General features: G+C 37.3%; 1 protein-coding gene across 2 annotated transcripts in view; it reads left to right on the top strand.

The window, feature by feature from the left end:
• Positions 1-20,739, top strand: part of LOC150085950 (peroxisomal acyl-coenzyme A oxidase 3-like) — a 357,646-nt gene extending 336,907 nt beyond the window's left edge. For both annotated transcript variants that reach the window (XM_090373609.1, XM_090373610.1), the window contains one exon: positions 20,623-20,739. In XM_090373609.1, the coding sequence (XP_090229735.1) occupies positions 20,623-20,739 (117 nt within the window). The remainder of the gene's footprint in view (positions 1-20,622) is intronic.
• The last annotated feature ends 2,884 nt before the right edge of the window (positions 20,740-23,623 follow it).

Here is a 23,623-nt window from a genome sequence, read left to right as displayed (position 1 = left end):
TTTTTAAATTCTTTTCATTGGGATAAACTGATTATGTTACTAACTGTAAATTCTAAAACAGAAGTGAAACATTTAGGGAAGTAATCATAGATGCTACCAAGTGTTTTATACCAAATAAGAGATACTGTTCAAAGTTTAGACTGAAATAGATGTCAGATGAACTGATGAGACTAGTGGTAAAGAAGGAAAATACATATGATGATTATAAATTATAAGGGTACATAGAAACCCACAGTAAATACAAAACAGTCTACAGTCAAGCCACTAAGTCAGTTAGGCAATGAGAAGACATTGGCTAGGGATGCAAAGAAAAGTAGCATAAAAGTATTTGGTTATGTCAACACTAGAAGAAAGGAATGAACCACATTGACCCACTGGGTATGAATGGCATAACCATTGATGATCCTCTTCAATTTTCTGACAAATTAAATAAATATTTTGTGTCTCGGAAAATATTTATTCACACACAAAAGTATTTAGGGATGGGAATACCAAAAGTATATCAAGTTCATTTATAATTGGAGCTAATAATTTTGTGATAACTGAGAAGAAATCTGAAGTTTGTAAGTTTTGCTTACGCTTACGAACTGTAAGCTTGAGTTTTGTTCGAGAGAAAATAATGGAATTGGTGGTTAATAGAACTGTTGCAGAATTATCTTGATAGGAATGCAGTTATGTGAAAATCACAGTATGGATTTGTTAAGGGATGATTTTCTGACCAGTCTGATTAGTTACATTGATGCAGCAATAAAGGTTAATTGGAGGAAAAATACTGCTATGAATAAAGAAATGGTTGAGTGACAGTATGGATTTGTTAAGGGATGATTTTCTGACCAGTCTGATTAGTTACATTGATGCAGCAATAAAGGTTAATTGGAGGAAAAATACTGCTATGAATAAAGAAATGGTTGAGTGACAGAAGGAGGTTATAAATAGGCACTGCTCCTCTTCAGATTTCTGAGCCAAGTCCTGTTACTCTCTATTAATGATATTGAAGGCATATCAAGCTTAACTGTTTGCAGTTGATACAAAGGTTAGCAGTAGAGTTAATAGCAGGAATCAAGATGTATTTATCTTAATTTTGATAAATGTAAGCACTGCATATAATGGCAGCAGTAACCTCAGAATAATGTACCATGTACCAAAAGTGTGGCTCCCAACTGAAGGTTGAGAAAAAGAAAGAATTGGTGGTAATTGTAAGTCCAGCATGAAGTTTGAGCAGTGCAGACTGGCTGTCAGGATAGATCATGGGATTCTGTCAAGTGATATAAGGAATTCTGCTAGAAGAGACAAAGTGATAATCCCATGGTGTGTGGTAGTAGTAGTAGCAGCATGTGATGCAAGAAAGCAAGTGTATGAGTTCATGTAGCATCAGCCAAAAAAAAAAAAAAATCACACCATTCCCTCCAAATGCCTGTCCAGTTCCTCCTTAAATTTATTTAACCTATCAACTTCCACAACGACAGATGGAAGTTTGTTTCAGAAATTAACCACCTGCTGGCTAAAGGCAAATTTCCGCACATCTATTCTACATCTGTCTTTTCTTAATTTGAATTTATGCCCCCTTAGGTTCTTAATCTGAACAAGTGGATGGATCCCATCAGAATTCAGTGTGCTCAACCCATTCAAGGCCTTATACACCTCAATCAGATCACCACACAGGTGATTTGATTGATTGGTATTGGTTAAGCCACACCTTGAGACTTCATACCATATCTGAAAGCATCATTTTAAGAAGGTTGTGGATCTGTTAGAACAGATGCCGAGAAGAGAAACAAGATTAGTCAAGGTTAAGAGTGTTTATTCCGTGGAAACTGTAAGGGAGACCTGATTAATATCTGTAAGGCTTTAAATGGATGGAGTAAACTAAATGCCTATAGTGGCCTTACTCTTTCTCAGTCAGTGCACATAAGGAGACAAATTGAAAAAAAGGATGGATTGCATTAATCCAGAGAGTAATTGAGTGTAGAAAAAAAACTTCTATCTGGTGTTGTGGAAGTAGGTAGTGAAACTAAATTGAAGTAAGAATTACACAGAAGGATGGACAGATGAGGTGGGTAGTGGTATTTTTATTTTTTTGGCTAAAATGGTACAGTATAATTTTGTTTCCTTGCATCATTTGCTACTTCTACTAATAACAAAAATAAATACTAGAGTACCATATCACTATAGTAATAGACATTCATACCACGTGTGGTATGAATGTCTATTACTTTCGTGCCTTTTTATAGCGCCTTTCTTCGCCAAAAACCCTAAGTATGTGCAGTCAATGTTAGTTATGCAACTTTATACAGCAGACTCTCGATTTACCAGGATCGGATTAACCGGGACACTTAAAGACTCCAAATAAAAAATAAATAAATAAATAAAAAAAAAATCAACCAGAAATCATAAAATTCAAGTAATAACTAGAATAGGTATAAAAGAACAGATGTTTGCAAGTCGTAAATAGTGGCGTTATAATTGTCATTTGGGAGATTAGTGTGCCCATTATTTACAACCCTTGCTGTCTTCACACCTGCCACTCAAAAAAAAAAAAAAGAAAAAAAAGAAGAAGAAAAAAAAGACTAAATGACAAAAAAAAAAAAGAGACCATAAACAAACTAAACAAATGTTTAGTTTGTTTTAGTGTGTCATGTCGCTTATTGTGTTCTGTCGCACCACAAAGGGACAAATTTTGTTTTGTTGTTTATGTCAGAGATGTCGGAATTTTTTTTTTTTATAGTAACTTCCCCCCCCCCCCCCGTTTAGAAATCTCGTAAATGATGGGCAAATGCAAGGGTTCTGCTTTCGATTAAACAAAAACCTGAAATTATTCAAAAGTTTCAAAATGTTGCATCCATTAAATCTCTAATGAACCGTCATAATGTTAGTGACCAAACCATATGCGACATTGTAAAAAAAAAAAGACAGGGAAGCTATTAGATTTAAAATGGACATGTAAAATATAAAAGGACGCATCATATTGGATATGCAAGTAGTGTGTGGTAATTTTTTTCGTTTTTTGCCTATCTCCATACTTTTTACGTAGGTTGCTGAACATTTTTTGATGCAGTAAGTCCCCGACTTTTGCCTATCTCCATACTTTTTACGTAGGTCCCCGACTTATGTAGCTTCAGACTTACGTTATTTATATATTTTTTTATGTCTGAAGATTTCAGTGAAGGACACACATTTCACCATAATAACGTAAAAAACCCACAAAATTCCAGCTATTGGTATTATCGCAAATGCAATTAGATTAAGTTTATTACCCGTTTATAATGAATTGCACTAATAGAAAAGCCCCAGAAAGTGCCAATTGTTTTTATTGTTTTATGGCAGCGGCCTCCAGAAATGAGCTTTAGTAAAATGTGAGCTCGTGTGAGGTGATAATAGTGAGTTTTCACCTTAACCCTGTGAAGTTCTTTTCAGAAAATTTAATTTTGACTGTTATCATGGTGCCGACTAAAAGAATAAGTGACAGCGGTACTAGTAAATCTACCAAGAAAAGGAAAGTGATTGAGTTGGGTCAGAAAATTAAAATAATAAGGGTGTATGAAAATGGCCAAACAATAACAAGTATTGCACGGAATTCAGATTTGTCAGTGGCAACGATGAACACAAAGGATAAAGACAGATTACGAGAAGCGGTGAAGTGATTGGCACCAATGAAGTCAACTATAATACTTCACCGCTGTCCCCAGATAAAGTTTTTAATTGAACTAATTAAAAATATATAACTATTTTTCTTCATTCTTCTGAGGATATTACATAGTTTTTGTAATTTTGGCATATCAGGGATATAGTAGCAATATTTTTTTAGTCATTCCCGAGTTATGTAAAACTCGACTTATGTAAGAAGTCCTGGAACGTATCTCTTATGTATGTCGGGGACTTACTGTATTTTTTGGATTAACCAGGAAATCGATTATCTGGGAATTTTTTTTTTAACCAACTATCCCAGAAAATCGAGTGTCTACTGTATATGCACCTTAACCAAATGTGCAACTGTGTTCTAGGTTATTTCAAGAGAGAGAGACCTTCATAACTTAGTAAAGGTCTCTCTCTCTCTCTCTCTCTCTCTCTGCCATTCTGAACTTTGTGTCATTTGGCATTACAAGAATGCAAAATAGAATGATCTGCATGATTTCTATTCCTCTTTTCCATGGTTGGATTATTGTTTTCAATCTTCTGATCCTAATATTTTGCTCATTATGTGAAAAGGGTTGGAATCTTCTATTTCTCATTCCCCTCTACCTTCATTTAAATCATGGTTTACAATTACTGTGTTTAGGATGTTCGGAATAAGAATATTGTCAGATTAACTAATGACACTCGTAGCAGAGAAGAAAAATACATGGGAAGCATATAAACTAACAAGTGACACAGAAACCTATGGTAGATGTAAGCTGGTCTGTATTGAAGTCACAAACGAGGTTAGGCAGGCGAAGGCACAAGAAATCCTTGGCAAAAAAGATGCAAAGAAAAACATCAGAGTTCTATACTTATGTAAACTCTAGATGGAAGGGGATGAATCAGATTGGTCCACTTGATATCGATGGTTCGACTGTTAATGATCCTGCTCAGGTAGCTGACAAACAGAATGAGTATTTCGCATCTAACTGAGAGTAAAGTGGAGGAGAAATTGTTGAAGTTAAACATAAGAAAAACACCTGGGGTGGATGGGATCTATCCAGTTATATGAAAGGAGGTGGCAAAGGAAGTAAACAAACTCTTAGCCATAATTATGAGAGATTTGGACTCAAGGGCAGTCCCCATGGACTGGAGATGTGCAAATGTTTCCCCAATTCACAAAGGGAGATCAAAGGGTGACAAGTAATTACAGACCTGTTAGTTTAATTTCTGTTTTGAAGTAATGCCAATCAGACAGATGTGCTGAAAATTCCTTCACATGAAATAAAGGCTATTTTACTGCTAGATAATGTACCTGCTCACTCTAATGCAGAGAGGTTAGTTAGCAGGGATGGGAGAATTAAATGTGTTTTTCTGCCTCCTAACACTACTTCACTGATACAGCTGATGGATCAGGGTTTAATCGTTGCATATAAGAGGTCGTAGAAGTTTTTGGAAGAGGTGATGGTTGTTTTAGAAGAAACAGAGGATGCAGAAGATGATACAAGAGGCACCAGGACACTGCAAAATTTACATGCATTCAACATCAGATCTGCTATCTTCAGTTTAGCAGCTGTGTGGAAAGATATGAAAATTACTGGCCAATGCTTGGAAGAAGTTGTTGTGCGACGTAGAACCTGAAATGGACTTTGAGGGAGTCGAGGCGTCTAATTTTTGGGACACTCTTCTGAGGGGCGGCAACAAAAATGCAATTGAGAATGATGTGGAACAGCAGCTCGAAAATGATGGTGATCTGGGCTATAAAATTTTTTCTGAGGTAGAGATTTCGGAAAATGTCCATGGAGAACAAGAGGACGATGATGTTGACAAAGACAAAGAATCAGTTGCACCTCATCCTAAATTATTTGTTATAAGACAACATATTGATGACATTATACCTTAGACCCTGATGTCCTTTCTTATTATGAACATTTTAGAGAATTTCTATCTCCAGTAATAAGGAGCAGCACCAAACTGTAAGGCAACTGAAGCTTGATGATTTCTTCAAGACCACTTGATCAACTGGACCTGTTTCACCAGAACCCTCTACCAGCAAGGAATTAACACCTCTCCCTCCATATGACAGTTGTTTCTGACTCTGAAAATTGTGATTCTTTCAATTAAGTTAATATTAATATTGAATATTTTGTATGTTTATATTCAGTGGAGTTTAAGAATTTTAAAGTATTTTTTTCCCTCTAAAATGGATTTAAATGGAAAAAACTAATGTTCACATTGAAAAACAACTTTGTGTGAGCTTTAAGGGAAAAAAATTTAAAAAAGTGGTGGAAATACTCCATTAGTTACATTGTATAGTTTAATATGTTTAATTAAAATAAAGTTTGGTCTCTGTCGTAAGTTTATTTTTAGCAGATGTTTTAGTGGTGTGTATAAATTACTGAATGTACATTTTAATAATATTTTATTCATACTTATACATTATAATAACATTTTAATTAAAATACATTCGATTTAAAACAGACTTTCGGCAATAACACCCCTTCCCCCAATTAGTCCATTAAATCGAGGGCCTGCTGGACTGCTTATTGGTAGCAGTAACCCTAGAGTGACATATCAACTGTGTGGTACTACACTCAGGGTAGTGGAGAATGAGAAAGACTTGGGGGTAATTGTGCAGTCAGATATGAAGTTTTCTGAGAAAAGCAGTCTTAAGGGTAGCTCATGTGGTCTTGTCAATGATTATACAGGAATTTTTCTAGCAGGGATAAGGAGGTGATTATCCCCTTTTATAAGGCCACACCTTGAGTACTGCATACAGGTCTGGAGGTCTCGTTTTAGGAAGCATGTAGAGCTGCTGGAGTATAGGAAAGGGCAACAAGATTGGTGGATGGAACAAAGGGTTGCTCTTACAGAGAAAAGCTTAAGCTCTGGAGACTATGCACCTGCAAGGGGATCTGATTGAGGTGTATAAAGCCTTGAATGGTTTGAGCAAGCTCAATATCGATGATTAAACACCTGAGGGGGGACATAAATTCAAATTGAGGACAGACAGTTGTAGAATAGATGTGCAGAAATTTGTCTTTAGCCAGTGGGTGGTTGATCGCTCGAACAAACTTCCACCTGTCATTGTGGAAGTTCACAGTTTAAATAAATTCAAGGCAGAACTATACAAACATCTGGAATGAATGGATGGGTGAAATGGAAAGCTTTTTTTTTTTTTTTTTTTTGGGTGATTAAGCTTGCTTTTCCAGCAAGCTTATACAGCAATTTGTTATAATTTACTGTGCACCAAATTTGAAATAAATTTTGAAAAAATTTAAAAATGGAGTATCTTATATATATATACAGTAGATTGTCAGTTATCTGGAATAATTAATGTCAGACCGCTTCCGGATAATTGAACATAAGGTAAAATTAAATAAATTCTATTATAATTATTAAAATTATAATAGAATTATTAAAAAAAAATTAATTATTAAAAGAAATTATTAAAAAAAAATACAAACTTGCACATTTACATTATGCATATTTTATATGGAAAAATTTTAAAGTAATTTTTTAAAATAATGTTCAACCATTTTTTGTTTTGCTTGTTCTGACCTATTTTTTGCTGCTAAATCTCTCAAGTTCCTTAATAATATCAACTTTGTTATATCACATTCTTCCTTGTTTTCTGCCCATTTCAGTGCTGTTTCTTTTCGTTGACATTTTACCCGTAAAAAAACTGAGAAAGATAATAAATTGCACAGTTTCGGGCCGATATTCTTACTGAATCTGGAGCTAAACTAAACATAATACGAAATGAAGAGAACAAAATATGGCATGGAAAATTGGGTTCACAGAAGCAAATGACTAAACTCCATCACTCATGATTTCTGAGAAAACCTATCAGTCCTAATCCAACATTTTACCAGATATATATGACGTAAAAAAAAAAAAAAAACCAGACAGAAAGGAAGAAAAATTATTCCGGACAACTGACGTTCTACTGTATGTATACAGTAATACCCCGAAGTTACGCGATAGGTGGGTCCGACGAAAATCGCGTAAGTCGAATTCGCGTAAGTCGGGGTAAAACTTTGCATATAAATACATATAAATTTTGCTTAATTGGGACCAGGGACTAACAAAAACACTAGTTTAGAAGAAAAATATTAATAAAATTGCAGTTCTTTATACATATTAATACAAAATATGTATTAAAAAAACAAATGACTTACGTTAAAAAGTTATTTCGATGTTGATGGCTTCATAAAATCTAACAAATTCGTCTGACGACACAGCGCGTTTTTTTTTCACGCAGAATTTCTTCGTAGCAAGCTAATAATTTTTTTATTCCTTGCTTTGTAGCTATAACGCGTTCTTCGTTGGAGTCTATGTTTTCTAAAATATTTAAGCCCTTTTCAATTTTCAACCTGTCAAGTTTGCAAATGTCATGTGCTTTTCGCCGTTGCTTCATTTAGGCCTGTAGCACGTGCAATATCACATGGTCTTTCATTTCGCTCAAAGCGTTTCACAATTTCATATTTTTTCTCTATCGACAGAGGCGGACTGGCCATAAGCCTTACCGGGGAAACCCCGGTGGGCCAGTGTGATTTTGGCCATAAACCATAGTATGAGGCCACTATAAATTTTCCCGGGTAAGAATTTTTGACCAGTCCGCCTCTGTTTATCGATAATTGCTTTTCTTTTTCTCTCTGAATCTGCAGTGTCTTCACCAGGACGCTTCCTTTTCACACCTTTTAATTAAGTATTTTACTCATTTGTAGGGAATAAATGCACAATTACAAAACGTGGAGGCACGCTTGATACGCATAAACAAAGCTGCGCGCATGTAATAAACAACACCATAAAGGCAGAGATACGCTATTAACACCTCACATTTCTAGGGGTTACTACCATAAAACAATAAAAATCCAGTTGCGTTTCTGCTAGTGAAATCTGTTATAAACTGGTAGTAAACTCGATCTAATTGCATTTGCGATTATACCGATAGCTGGAATTGTGTTGGTTTTTACGTTATTATGGTGAAATGTGTTTCCCCTTCACTGATATAAAAAACATAAAAGCAGCAAAGTTGAATTTTGTTCATCTTTCGCTCTCATTCTCTTTAACATATGAAAAACGACCTTGAAGATAGTGGGCGGCAGCGTTGCCAAATGAAAAAATCAAGAACCGCGTAACTCCGAGTTCGCGTAAGTCGGGGTAGCGTAAGTCGGGGTATTACTGTATATAAATAATTGTAGGAGAGATTAGGTTATTAATGTGGCTAGTGGTGAGTAGGTAGTGGAATAAGACCGGAAATAGAAGTAAAATAAAGGTAAAAACAAATTATCAAAAATAATATACTAAAAATACTTAATGTTGCAAATTCGATAATTTTAACAGAGGCCTCACTTCTTGCTGCATTTTCCTTGGTTTTGATGGATGGCCTCGAGAACGATGTTAAAATCATCAAATATGCAACATAAGTACTTTTCGTATATTTTTAATATTTTTTAATATTTTGTTTTATTTTTATTTTTGCAGGTACGAATTGACTTATTATTTTACTTCTATTTCCAGTTTTATTAGTCTATTTCCAGTTTTATTTTCAGTCCTCGTATAACACGTGTTTACACTACATGAATTCGATCATACACGATTTACAAATAGGGGAACGATATTGTATATAACACGAACCGAATTCGCTTATGCACGATTCGCCTTTGTGTTTACAAGAAATGGCAGTTGAATGCGGAATCACCCCAACTGAACGCAACACAATAGGAATGAAGAGAAGATTCTGAAAATGTATTTATGCTTTTTATATCAGTGAAGGGGAAATGCTTTTCGCCATAATAACGTAAAAACCCACACAATTCCAGCTATCGGTATTATCGCAAATGCAATTAGATCGAGTTTACTACCAGTTTATAACAGATTCCACTAGCAGAAACGCAGTTGGAAATAGTTTTTATTGTTTTATGGTAATAACTCCTAGAAATGTGAGCTAGTGAGGTATTCATAGTGTGTCTCTGCCTGTACGGTGTTGTTTATTCAGTTGCTATACGTGCGCAGCTTTGTTTATGTGTATCAAGCATGCCTCCTCATTTTGTAATTGTGCTTTATTCCATAAAAACGAGTAAAAAAATTTTTTTTTTTTATGGAAACCCCAAACATGAGAGGTACTAGAACCTATAGTATTTAGTACCGTGCTTGGGTTGGAAGTTGAGAAGACAAAAAAAAGATATTTGTTGACATTGGACTTCAGCTTCTGTAGACTGTAATTTTCAGGAAATACGTATGAAGGAAGGTTGTTCCAGAAAACAGCAGTTGAATGAATAAATGAGGAAGATGAAAAGTTGGTTCTGTGAGTTTGAAGTTGGACAGTAAATGTATGTTGGCGGCATGTGTTCGGACTGTTTTGAAAGAGAGAGAGAGCGGGAATTATAGAAGCCAATTCAGAAGAACAGTGCCCATGGAAGTATCTGTAGAAGAGGCATGCAGCAGTAACAGTACGTCTATGAGATAGCGAGTGGAGAGAGACTGTTAGAGATGAATCATTAATTAACCTAACTGCCCTCTTCTGAATGGAATCAAGAAGCCTGAGAAAGGTTTTGGGGGCACCACCCCAGATGTGGGAACAATATTTCATGGCAGGGCGGATTTGCGATTTATACAGAGTGAGCAGCTTTTTGGAAGAAAAGTAACGCCAAGAGTGAAAGAGAAAACCAAGTTTTTTAGATGCAGAGGAATCAATATTTGTAATGTGCTTGTACCAAGAGAGATTAGAAGTCAGGGTAATCCCCAAAAGAGATATATCATTTTGCCTAGAAATCAGAGTGTCACTAAAGATAAGCATAGGAGCAGAAGAATCCTTTTTGCGAGATATAAGACAAGACTGAGTTTTAGAAGGGTTGAAATCAACTAAGTTGTCCTTGCCCCACTGGTGAATTACCTGGAGATCGGCATTTAAGGAATTGGTAGCAGATTTTCGAGAAGTTGAGCTGATTGAGCAGGAAAAAGTTTCTCAAAATGGAAAGTGGAATGCAATGTGCTATCATCGGCAAAACTATGGATAGGATTTCCAGTCAATGGAAGAAGGTCATTAATATACAAGAGGAAAAGAGTGGGGGAAAGAACTGAACCTTGGGGGACACCGGCATTAGTGGAGAAGTTAGAAGACAGAGAGCCATCTACCATCACCCTCAGTGAGTGATCAGAGAGAAAACTGGATAACCAATTACTAAAAACAGTTGGCAAACCATAAGATGGAAGCTTGTTTAGAAGACCTTTATGCCAAGCACAATCAAAAGCCTTTGAGATGTCAAGAGCAACTACTTGTGTTTCACCGAACCTTTCCATTGAATTAGTCCATAAATGGGTAACATAAGCCAGAATATCACCAGTGGATCGACACTGACAGAATCCATACTGGCGGAACTGATGGAATCCATAAATACTTAAAACGTGTGAAAAGGAAGCATCCTGGTGAAAACACTACAGATGCAGACAGAAAAAGAAAAGCAATATCGATAAACAGAGGTGACTGGGTCAAAAATTCTTACCCGGAAAAATTTGTAGTGGCCTCATACTAGCGTTTATGGCCAAAATCACACCGGCCTCCACCCTCTTCTGGCCTCCAACCCACCGGGTTTCCCCGGTAAGGCTTATGGCCAGTCCACCTCTGTTGATAGAGAAAAAATATGAAATTTTGAAACACTGAGCAAAATTAAGACCATGTGATATTGCATGTGCTACTGGCCTAAATGAGGCAACGCCGAGAATTAGAAAGAATGCAGAGAAAATAAAAACAACTTTCATAGCAGGAACAACTCAAAGTGTAATTAAAATCCATTAGATCAAGACACAAAGAATTGGAAGAGATGGAATGGCTGTCATCAGTTTGGATAGAAAATCAAACAAAAAAAAACAAGTTTGCTTACGATAGGAGCAAAAGCATTAGCAATATTTTATCACGATTATTTATTGTGTTTGGTAATGTTTTGGTTACAAATGTGTGTTCAATCTTGGGTGGTCGGCACCTAACCCTATTTTTCCCATAGGGCCTGTTATTTATATTGCATGAGGATTTCTAGGAACACAACTATTGTGCTATGTGAGGGTTGACTGTACTACCTACTCACCACTAGCCACATTAATAACTTAATCTCCTACAATTATTTATTTACTTATGGTCTTTGGGTACTTTTTACTCTACGTAGTAGTAGTAACCGAGGTCTGTATCATTCAAATATTCCTCTTATAACACACACACAGATTTTTTAAAATTATTTATACACATATTAAGCAGAAATGTGTGTGCGTGTGTTTTATGTTTGGTGTGCTTAACAGTCTTTTAAACGGGAAAATGGATAGCAAAATATTAATTTTCAGCAGAATTAATTATTTTTTGAGTTTTTGAAATTGAAAGGTATGAAAAACACAGTGAACTTGTTAAATGACTTGAATTTTTGTAGATTGGAAGTTTGATAGTAAATGGATGCTGACTGGTTGTGGCAGTCAGCATCCATGAGGTAGAACATGCATTGAATAAAATGAAGAATCAGAAAGCCCCGGGGGAAGATGAAGATACTGTAGAGTTGTTAAAATTGGGAGGAAGAGACATATCACAAAAACTGGCAAGGCTCTTCACAAAGTGCATTAGAAAAGGTGTGATGCCTAAGCAGTGGAATAATGCAATCATAGTTTTGCTGCATAAGAAAGGAGATAAATCAGAAATTGGAAATTATAGACCAAGTTGTTCACAAGGGTAATTACTAACAGATTAGAATACTTGACGAGAATCAACCGAAAGAGCAAGCTGGCTTTAGGACAGGATTCTCAACTATGGATCACCTTCACGTAATATCACAGCTAATGGAGAAAGCAAATGAATATAAAACACCATTATGCCTGGCATTTGTGGATTATGAAAAGGCATTTGACTCCATACAGCATAAGGCAATGTTTCGGGCACTGGAAAGACAAGGCATAGATACCCCATATATTATGATTTTGAAGAAAATATATGAGAGTGCTACCTCCTTTATTAGACTAGACAAAGACAGTAGGAAATTTAAAATCGAGAAAGGAGTTCAACAAGGAAGCACAATATCTCCGAAGCTGTTTACTGCTGCCCTTGAGGAAGCTTTCAGAAGATTAGACTGGTTGCAGAAAGGAGTCAATGTGAATGGAGAGTACCTAAACCATTTACGATTTTCAGATAACATTGTGGTCGTAAGCCACGATCCCAAAGAATTAGAGGAAAATCTTAATCAGTTATGCACCGTTAGTAAGGATTTTGGACTAAAGATGAATATGGCTAAAACAAAAGTAACGATGAACAAGTATGCCACAGAAAGGGATATAATGATTGAAGGAGCAGTAATTGAAAAGGTGGAGTCATATACTTATCTGGGACAAGTTATTAGCTGTAATAATGATAAATGGGCACAAAAGGTGATATACTTGTACACGCTGGCACTAATGATATTAAGAGTAGGAGACCGGCGGAATTACTTAACAAGTGCAGGTCACTGATGAAAAAAAGCCGTGAATTAGGGTTGAATTTGAAAGTGTCTGCAATTCTGCCCAGACACGATAGGAGGGAGTATATGATGAGAGCCCTGTCGATCAATTCGGCCCTGGAAAGATTGTGCAGGGCTCAAGGGGTAGAATTTTTTTCAGCCTGGTCTGTACTTGTTAACAGGAGAGACTGCTTCAACAGGGATGGGATACACTTAAATAGAAAGGGTGCAAGAATGTTTGCTGATGCTATCGAGGCAGTGTTAGGTGGGTCGGAAAACTGCTAGATTGGGGGGATACAAGGACTAATACATTAACAGTAGCCACTGGCAGAGGAGAAAGTGATTCTTGCACTGCTTCTATTGGAATGAGCAGCAGCTGGGAAAATAAGAAGCAGGATATTACAGAGACTGCTGGGAATCATGGGGGTACAAGTAAACACATGGGTTGTGTTAGGGTGGCTAAGAGGAAGAGCAAGTGCATGTATACTTGCTTGTACACCAATGCTAGGAGTTTAGTAAATAAATTTGATGAATTTGAGTTATTGCTCAAAACATCAAAGTTAGATATTATGGGGATTTCAGAGACGTGGTGTCACACAGATATAAGGAATGCAGAACTGGAATTTGGGGAGTATAATGTCTACAGAAAGGATAGACAGGATAAGAAGGGAGGAGGGGTTATGCTATTAGTTAAAAAATACATAAAATCCAAGGAAGTGAAGCCAGTGGACATTGCTGGACAGTGCAGTGTCGAGTCAATTTGGTGTGACATAAGCAGTGGAAGATCAAAATTGAGAGTAGGAGTGTGCTATAGGCCTAATGACACTGATGAGTATAATAAGAAACTGTACGGGGAAATAGAGTGGGCCAGTAAATCAGAGAGTCTTATAATGGGGGATTTTAATTTCCCAGATATTGACTGGAATTTGGGAGCTGGTCACTCACACACTAGCAAGGCTTTTGTGGATTTATTGGATGATTGTTTTCTACATCAGCATGTTCAAGAGGCAACTAGAGGGAGTAATACTCTTGATTTGATTATCAGTAGTGATTCTTCATGCATTAAGAATCTGCAGATAAATGAACCACTAGGTGGCAGTGATCACAGTGTTCTGAAGTGGGAGTTACTCAAAGAGGTAACTACCATTAGCGGTAAAGGGAACGGGTATTGCTTTCGTAAAGGCGACTACGATGGACTGAGACAGTATTTAAATTCTATACAGTGGGATCAACTGATGATGTTACCAACAGCAAATTCAAAATGGGAAGCATTCAAAGAACTTATCTTGCAAGCTACTAGGCTTTACATACCAACTAAGAAATATTGTTTAAGGTTTAGGCCTAAATGGATGTCAGATGAACTAATGAGGCATATGGCAGAGAAGAAAAATGCATGGGATACATACAAATTAACACGTGACACAGAAGCCTATGATAGATACAAGTTGATCTGTAACCAAGTTACAAAGGAGGTTAGGCAGGCGAAGGCAGATTACGAGAAATCCTTGGCAAGGGATGCCAAGAAAAACAGCAAAGAGTTCTTTACTTATGTAAACTCTAGAAGGAAGGGGATGAATCAGATTGGTCCACTTGATATTGATGGGTCAACAGTTGACGACCCTGCTCAGGTAGCTAACAAACTAAATGAATATTTTGCATCGACATTCACACATGAGGAGTTATTCAGCGAGGGGAATGCCAGAGGTGTATTCAACTCTAGCAGTAAGCTAGAGAATCTTGTAATAACTGAGAGTAAAGTGGAGGAGAAATTGTTGAAGATAAACACAAGAAAGGCACCTGGGGTGGATGGGATCTATCCAGTTATATTAAAGGAGGCAGCAAAGGAAGTAAGCAAACCCTTAGCCATAATTATGAGAGCTTCCTTGGACTCAGGGGAGGTACCCATGGACTGGAGATGTGAAAATGTGACCCCAATTCACTAGGGAGGATCAAAGGCTGACACAAGTAATTATAGACCTGTGAGTTTAACTTCTGTTCCCGGAAAATTAATGGAGGCACTGGTTAAAGAAGCACTGCAGGATCATCTAGACAAGACTTCAGTTATAGCTCGGACACAACATGGTTTTGTTAAGGGGAAGTCTTGCCTGACCAATTTGATTGGATACTATGATGCAGTCACAAAAGAACTGGATGCAGGGAATAACTTTGATATTATATACTTGGATCTTAGAAAGGCTTTTGATACTGTTGCACATGGAAGACTGCTGTACAAATTGGAGCAGTGTGTCATTGGAGGCAAATTGCTGCTATGGATAAAGGGGTGGTTGAGGGGGAGAAGACAGAGAGTGGTAATCAATGGACACTGCTCATCGTGGACTAATGTTATTAGTGGAGTCCCTCAGGGTTCAGTATTGGGTCCTTTATTGTTCTCTGTATTTATAAATGATATTGATGATGGTATATCAAGCTTAATGTCCAAGTTTGCAGACGATACGAAGGTTGGCAGGGTTGTCAAGGACACTACTGACACTATGCTTCTGCAACAGGATCTGGAAAGGTTGAGCAGATGGGCTGAGAGGTGGCAAATGAAGTTTAACATTGACAAATGTAAAGTACTACATATGGGAAACAGCAACCCCAGAGCAATGTATCAACTCTGTGGTACTACACTGACAGTGGTAGAGAATGAAAGGGACCTGGGGGTGGTTGTGCAGGCAGATATGAAGTTCTCTGAGCAGTGCAGATGGGCTGCAAGAGTAGCTCATGGTGTATTGTCAATGATATATAGGAATTTTTCTAGCAGGGATAAGGAGGTGATTATTCCCTTGTATATGGCAATGGTCAGGCTACACCTAGAGTACTGTATACAGGCCTGGAGGCCTCATTTCAAGGTGTAGAGCTGCTGGAATGAGTACAGAGAAGAGCAACAAGATTAGTGAATGGAACAAAGGGGTGCTCTTATGAAGAAAGGCTTAAGTTTTGCGAATTAGTGTCTGGAGACTAGGCACCAGCGAGGTGATCTGATAGAGGTGTACAAAGCCTTGAATGGTTTGAGCATGCTCAATGCTGATGGGATTCTTCCTCTTGCTCAGAATAATCACCTGAGAGGGCATAAGTTCAAATTGAGGAAAGACAGATGTAGGATAGATGTGCGGAAATTTGCCTTTAGCCAGCGGGTGGTTTGTAGGTGGAACAGACTTCCATCCCTTGTCGTGGAAGTTGATAGCCTAAATAAGTTTAAGGCTCAGCTGGACAGGTATTTCGAACGAACAGAGGGGTGAAGTGAAAGTGGTTATTTTTTATTTATTTATTTTACTTTATTTTTTTTTTTTGGCTGATGCTGCATAAGCTTGCTTTCTTGCATCAAATGCCTCTTCTAATGCTAATGCTAAGTCAAGAGAAGAATAGCCAAGAGAATGGATAGCATTCAGGAAATATAGTCACATTCTGAAGAGCAATATCCCAGTTTATCTGAGACGTAAAATAATGAACCAATGTATACTCCCCACCATGACTTCTGGAAGTGAAACTTGGGCACTCACCAAAAGAATGGAAGAGAAGCTGAGAACTACACTGCGAAGAATGGAACGAATTATATTGGGAATCAGACTGTTAGATAAGAAGAGAAACACATGGATTAGGCAGCAAACTCAAGTAAAGGACATTCTTATAAAAACTAAAGAACTAAAATGGTCTTGGGCAGGATGCATAGCTCGAAGACATGATGACAGATGGACTAAGAAAATAACAGAATGGTACCCAAGAGGAGCTAGAAGAAAACCTGGAAGACAAAGGCGGAGATGGATAGATGAAATTCATGAGTTTTCTGGTAGTAAATGGATGGCCAGTGCTCAAAAACAGAAGGAACTGGAAAGTTGCTGGAGAGGCCTTCATCCTGCCTTGGATTGAAAATGGCTGATGATGATGATGCCTGGTTGTGGCATGTGTTCAGACTGGTTTGGAGGATAGTGAGTGAATTACAGATGCCAATTCAGAAGAATTGTGCCCATAGAAGTATCTATATAAAAGGCATGCAGCAGAAACAGAATGAGACAAAGAATGAAGAAGCTTTGTAAAGAGATTGGCCATTAATTTACCCGACTACCCTCTTTTTGAATGGAATTTTCAAGCCTAAGAGAGGTTTTGGGAGCAGAGTATTCCATGATAGGATGGAACTGAGATTTGTACAGAGTGACAAATTTGCTATTTGGATGAAAAGTAATACTGAGAGTAAAAGAGAAAAACAAGTTTTTTTAGATGCAGAGGAAGCAGTATTTGCAATATGCTTATGTCAAGAGAGATTAGAAGTCAGGGTAATCCCTAATAGAGATATGTGATCTTGTCTATAAATCTGAGTGTCATCGAATTCTTCTGCTCCTGTGGTCATCAAAAATAAGCACAGAAGCAGAAGAATCCTTTTTTTGAAGATATAAGACAGGACTGAGTTTTAGAAGGAATGAAATCAACTAAGTTATCTTTGCCCCACTGGAGAATTACCCGGAGATCAGCATTTAAGAAATTGGTGATGGATATTCAAGAAGTTGAAGCTGTTTGTTCAGGGCAAGGTTTCTTAAATTGGAAGGTAGATTGCAATGTGCTATCATCAGCAAAACTATGGAGAGGATTACCAGTTAGTGGAAGAAGGTCATTTATATACAAGAGAAAAAGATTGGGAGAAAGAACTGAACATTGCAAAACACCAGCATTACCAAGAAGTTAGAAGACAAAAAGCCATCTACAAGTAATAGATGGCTTTTTACAGGAAGGGTTATGTTCCGCAGAACGCTACACAAGTCAGAATTTCCCCCATGCTTGTGCAGCACTCGCAACTGTGCTTGCTGAATTGATTGAATAAAAAAAGAAATATTCGACAAACATGCAAATAGAATTATTTATTGTATTTATTCAATTTTTTTACAAAATTGAATAAAACAATAAATAATTGCAAAAAAAGAGAGGAGACAGGCATAACGTCAGTAAGTTTTACCTCTCAAGTTTTGTTGCCAGAATTGACGTCTTCAGCTGAGGAGGTCGAAGGCTGTGGAGATAAGCTGCTCGAACTTTCGAAAGTAATGGATGACTGGACAGTGTCTTTTTTCTTTTCTTCGTAGATTTCTTTGTAGCAAGTAAGCATATCATTCACCCCTCTGTTAACTTTTAAGAATCGTTCGCTATCAGGATCCATCTTCTCAAATGTCGCCATTGCTAATGCAATTGCAAAAAATACCATTGCCATCTCTGGTGATGAAGCATCTCTGCTCCTCATTTGGTTCATCTTGAGCTTCATCAACATTTTCTTCTTTCACTATTGCCTTCAAGTCAATAAGTTCTTCGTTAGATAATTCCTTCTCTTCTTCCTCTATTAACTCCTCCACATCTTTGGTATCAACCTCCAGCTGAAGTAGCTCTGCAACCTTAGCTGTAACCTCTTCATATGATTCGTCTTTTTTCCAATTCTTTTACGTGCCATGGGCATATTTTCTTCTATGCACCATTTAAACAAATTTTAGTAATTTCCACCCAGGCCTTATTAATGTTTAAGATGGCATAGTAAATATTGTAAGATTTTGAAAAGTCTCCTCATCGTCTACTGCAACAATGCCTGTGCAAATGTTGTGTGTAAATAGTATGCTTTTAAATTTGAAATAACACCCCGATTCATAGGTTGGATGAGTGAAGTCGTGTTTTGCAGTAGAAATATGACTCACATTTGAATTGAAATCATCTAGATGCATAGGTGTCCAGGAGCATTATCTAATAGAAGCAAAATCTTGAAAGGAACGTCGTGTCATTGCCTTTACAATATTTTTCAACCTCGGGAATGAAGCAGCATTTAAACCAATCCTCAAAGAGAGATATTGTTATCCATGCTCTCTGTTTCGATCAGAAATGCACGGGTAGGGTGGCTTTATTGATGCCCTTAAATGCACAAAGATTTCCAGAATGGTACACAATCAGTGATTTTAATCTGTAATATCCTGCTGCATTAGCCCCATGCAAGAGCGTGGCCCTATCTTTTGATGCATTGAAACCTGGCATTGTATTTTCCTCTTTGGCAATGTATGTTCGATCCGGTATTTTTTTCCAATACAGAGCAGTCTCATCAACGTTAAAAATTTGCTGCATCGAATAGCTGCCTTCATCAATAATTTTTTCCAACACATCACAAAATTTCTGTGCAGCTGCAGAATCGGCACTGGCAACTTCACCGCATACTTTAACGTTGTGGAAACCATTGCTATGCTTAAACCTATTTGATTGATTTGGTAGTTGTTGGCGCATCGGCTTCTGTGGCCATATTGCACCTCCCAAGGTTTTTGCAGTACTTTGATCCAAGCCCGAGGCGGGAATCGAACCCGCGACCTTTGGGTTGCCGGGCAGGCACTTTACCCACTCGGCTAGCCCGGTCGGCGCTTAAACCTATTAAACCACTCGTTGCTTGCCACACACTTGGGTTGGGGTTTGCCATACTTATGCTTAATATCTTCATAACTACTTGTTGCTTTTGCTTGAATGGTCATTAGACTCAGGGGCACTCACTTCTGAATCTGATTTTCCATCCATATTATTAACAGCTGTTCCATCTTCAATATAGCGCCTGAACGCTGTTTTGTGTTCACTGTTGATCTTAAGTTGCGTTGATCCTTTGACATGTTCTTTTATACACACACTGTCCATTAAAATAGTATTCACTATTGAAGCAGTGAGACCTAATTCCCATGAAATAGATGACAAACTTTGTCCTGCTTCGTACTTCTTAATCATTTTCATCTTCATTTCTAAATCAATTTTGTTTCGTTTCTTGGCACTACCAACACTTGCACTTTTCATTGGTTGCTTTCCCTTCATCATTGTAATACGTAAATAGGAATGAAGAGAAGTTTCTGAAAATTTGTTTTTTATATGATTGAAGATTTCAGTGAAGGGAACACATTTCACCATAATAGCGTAAAAACTCACACAATTGCAATTATTGAAAATACAATAAGGTCGAGTTTACTACTAATTTATAATTAGCTGCACTAACAGAAAAGTCCAATAAACTGGAAAGTGTAGATTGTTTTTATCGTTTTTTGGTTGTGACTTCCAGAAATGTGCTTTAGAAAAATATCACAAAGGCGTTCCAAAATTGATTCTTATAACAGGAACATAGGATAATGATGAAAGGGTAGTGCAATTTCCATTATAAATATGACCTTTTGGAGAGATAAATAGCTTAGTAATATGGCGAAATTTTCAACTTCCAAGGACTTGGAGCGAATTACCAAAAATAAAAAAAAAATAAAAAAATAAACAATTCGTTATTGGGTTTATATTACGATACCTCCATTTATTCCTACGAGATGCAAAGTATGTTTCCACAATTTTTTTAAGTTTTCACCAGCCAGCAAAACCTTACATAAAGTTGAATTTCCATAAATTGAGTATTACCTAAGTTGGGGAGTTCCTGTATACAGATGTTGTATAATAGCTTTGCTTCCTTGTGCTATTTTGTCAATACTAATATCTTATTGTATAGTCTTGTCTTCACATAATACAAGCTTTTAAAATAGTTTACTAAAATTTTTTCTAGGTGTATAAAAACTTATATGAAGCAATAGTGCAGACCCCTGGCAACTTAGAGAGAGCACCTTGGTGGCAAGAATTTCTTCAGAAACCAGCTGTTCATTCATTAAAGGCCAAGTTATAATTTTTGTTTACACTTCATCTAATAACTTTCTGAAAATTAGTTTGTGCTTATCAGAATTGAAAACGGAATATGATTACTTTTAATTTGGATATAAAATATAATTATATTGGGAAGATACATGCGTCCTGTAAAATTCTTACAAATAGAAGATAGCTATACATGTAATTTCATTTCATTTCATTATAAGTATGGAAAATATGCAGCTTTATATAAAGATGGCTTTTGAGGATGCCATTTCTAAAATAGTTTGACTATTTTAGTAATGCGATTCTTGCTGAGTGGGTGCCTCCGTAGCCAGGTGGGAAGGAGCAGCAGTGCGTAGCACACGCTTCTTGATTAGACTGGGGTTCGAGCCCATCACCACCAAATACGGAGGATGCGGAAAGGTCAGGGAATGACCACCACATATCCCGGAGCAATATGGCCTTAGTTGCTAATGCTCCTCAAAACCAAATAACTAACTAACTAAATAACTTGCTGAGCTAGATTTTTGTACTAGATCTTTCAAGATTCGATTTCCAGTCTTGAAAAATCTAGTACACAGCACAATTCACTGTAAATATTGAGGACCAAGATTTCATTTCCTTTTGTAAATTTTATATTTGTATGGCATCAGTAAATAATGAGAGACCTAATGGAATTTAAAAGAAATGTTACCAACAGCAATTTTTGGCAATTATAAATGTAACACTGATTCTTTTGAGAACAGCATAACCATAATTACTCTTATATGAGGGCTGTTCAATTAAGAATGATCATAATTTTTTACCCCACAGCACCTTTATTAATCATCCATATTTTGATGGTCCTTTTAAACCCCATTTGATGAAATACACGTACTCCGTTTCTTCCATTCTTCAAAACCATGGTGGAAGCCGTTTTTTGACATGCATTTGAGAATTGCCTGTTTTTCTTCTGATGACTGGAAATATTTTCCTTGCAGCTCCTTCAACTTTGAGGGGGGGGGAAATAAATCGTAGGGTGCAAGGTCAAGGTTATAGGGTGAATGAGGAACACATTTGACATTCATGCTGGCTACGTACTCAATGACAGTATGAGTAATGTGAGATCTGGCATTGTGATGCAGCATTCACTTATTCACAGCACAGTACAGTTCTGTGGTAAGGTCCCATAACAGTCGTATGACATGTCACAACATGCTAGTAAACCATTCTTTGAATGTCAAAAAAAAAAAAAAAAAATGACCATAACCTTTCCAGTAGAAGCCAGAACTTTTGCTTTTTTCAGCGTTGGCAATGACAGACTTCAAAACGGAGATTTTCTGCTTACTCTCTGGATTGAGATGTGAAGCCATGTCTCAGCTGCTGTTATCACCTTATCTAGAACCTCACCATCCTCCTTGGTAACCATCTATTGCAGCTCCTGACAAACCTCCATGTGAACGTTTTGTGTCCACTACTTGGGTAGCCTTGGAACACATTGTGTACAGATATGTCACATGTGCGAATGGGTATGGAGAATACTGCGCATGCTTCCTATTGATATCTCAAGATTGCTGCTAGTTGACTTATTGTTATATGATGATTTTCTCACAATTACAGAAACAGTGTTTATGGTTTCTATGGTAATAGCAGTGTTTGGAGCTCCAGGACTGGGGATTTTTGTGATTGAATCATGTCCACCTTTAAACTTTCTAAACCATCTGTAAGCATGCCATATGGCAGTGTAGTTTCACCAAAAGGCCTCTTAACATTTCATACACTTCAGACAAACAAAATTAGAGAGCAGCATACTCTGCCTCTTGTGTCACATCCATTGTTATGTAGCCAAAACTGAACAGGAATAAACTTACCCAACTGCCACAGTCATACCATTCGCATGAGTTATCTGTACAGTTACTATGTGATGCAGCTTGGTTTGGTCTTAAATTCTGTAGCTTAGCTAGAAATAGCAGTCAATATGGTTGTTCATAAAAAATGATGATTATTCTTTATTTAACAGCCCTTGTACTAAGTTCATCTAGTTGTGAAACAATTTACATTAATAGCATTAGATCTAGGCAAATGAATTTCTTGCATCATGATTTTATGATGCAAGAAAGCAAGCATTCTTACATCATAAAAATCTTCCCTTTTCACCCACCCATTCACTCCAAAAGTTTGTCTAGTTCAGCCTTCAATTTATTTAATTTATTTAAGCTGTCAACTTCCAGAATGACAGATGGAAGTTTGTTCCCGCAATCAACCATCTGCTGGCTAAAGACAAATTTCTGCACATCTTTCCTTAATTTCAGTTTATGCTCCCCTCAGGTACAGAATTTGAGCAAGAGGAAGAATCCCATCACGGGGCTTGAAAAAGCGAGTCCTCAAACTGTTCTACAAAACTATCTTCACTCCGATTGCCACCTATGCATCCGGCACATGGTTTCAAAAAACTACAACAGCAGTAAACAAGATGTATCATAGATCCATCCTCCTAACCATCACTCTCGCTTGCTGCACGGTGAGCACCCATCCCCTTCAAGTGCTTGCAGGCACTCTCCCGCTGGACTTAGAAATCATACAACGCAGCCTACTGTAGTAGGCTGCGTTGTATGATTTCTACAGCCTACCTAGACAAAGGTACCCCACAGACTTTTCTGGGGTTCACTATTGACCTAACCAGCAACAGAAATGTGGAAAAGAGGATACAAACTCACCTGCAGCAGGCATGGCAGGAAAGGTGGAGCAACTCTCAAAAGGAAGAGATCACAAAGAAATTTCTACCCAATATTGAACAAAACTACCCAACCTCACCCAACTGGTTCTCCCCAGGTCTATAAGTAACATACCTCTTAACTGGACACGGAGCGATTAATGCCAAACTGTCTCTACTTAGGATCCAGGTTAATCCAACTTGCACTTGCGGGGGGCTGGAGAGCCGG

The sequence above is a fragment of the Mastigoproctus giganteus genome, chromosome 5 (genome assembly GCF_048544385.1).
Source record: "Mastigoproctus giganteus isolate SK-2022 chromosome 5, ASM4854438v1, whole genome shotgun sequence".
NCBI classification, from domain to species: Eukaryota; Metazoa; Arthropoda; class Arachnida; order Uropygi; family Thelyphonidae; genus Mastigoproctus; species Mastigoproctus giganteus.
The sequence above is the reverse complement of the archived record's forward strand: the minus strand, read 5'-3'. Positions and strand labels throughout refer to the sequence as shown.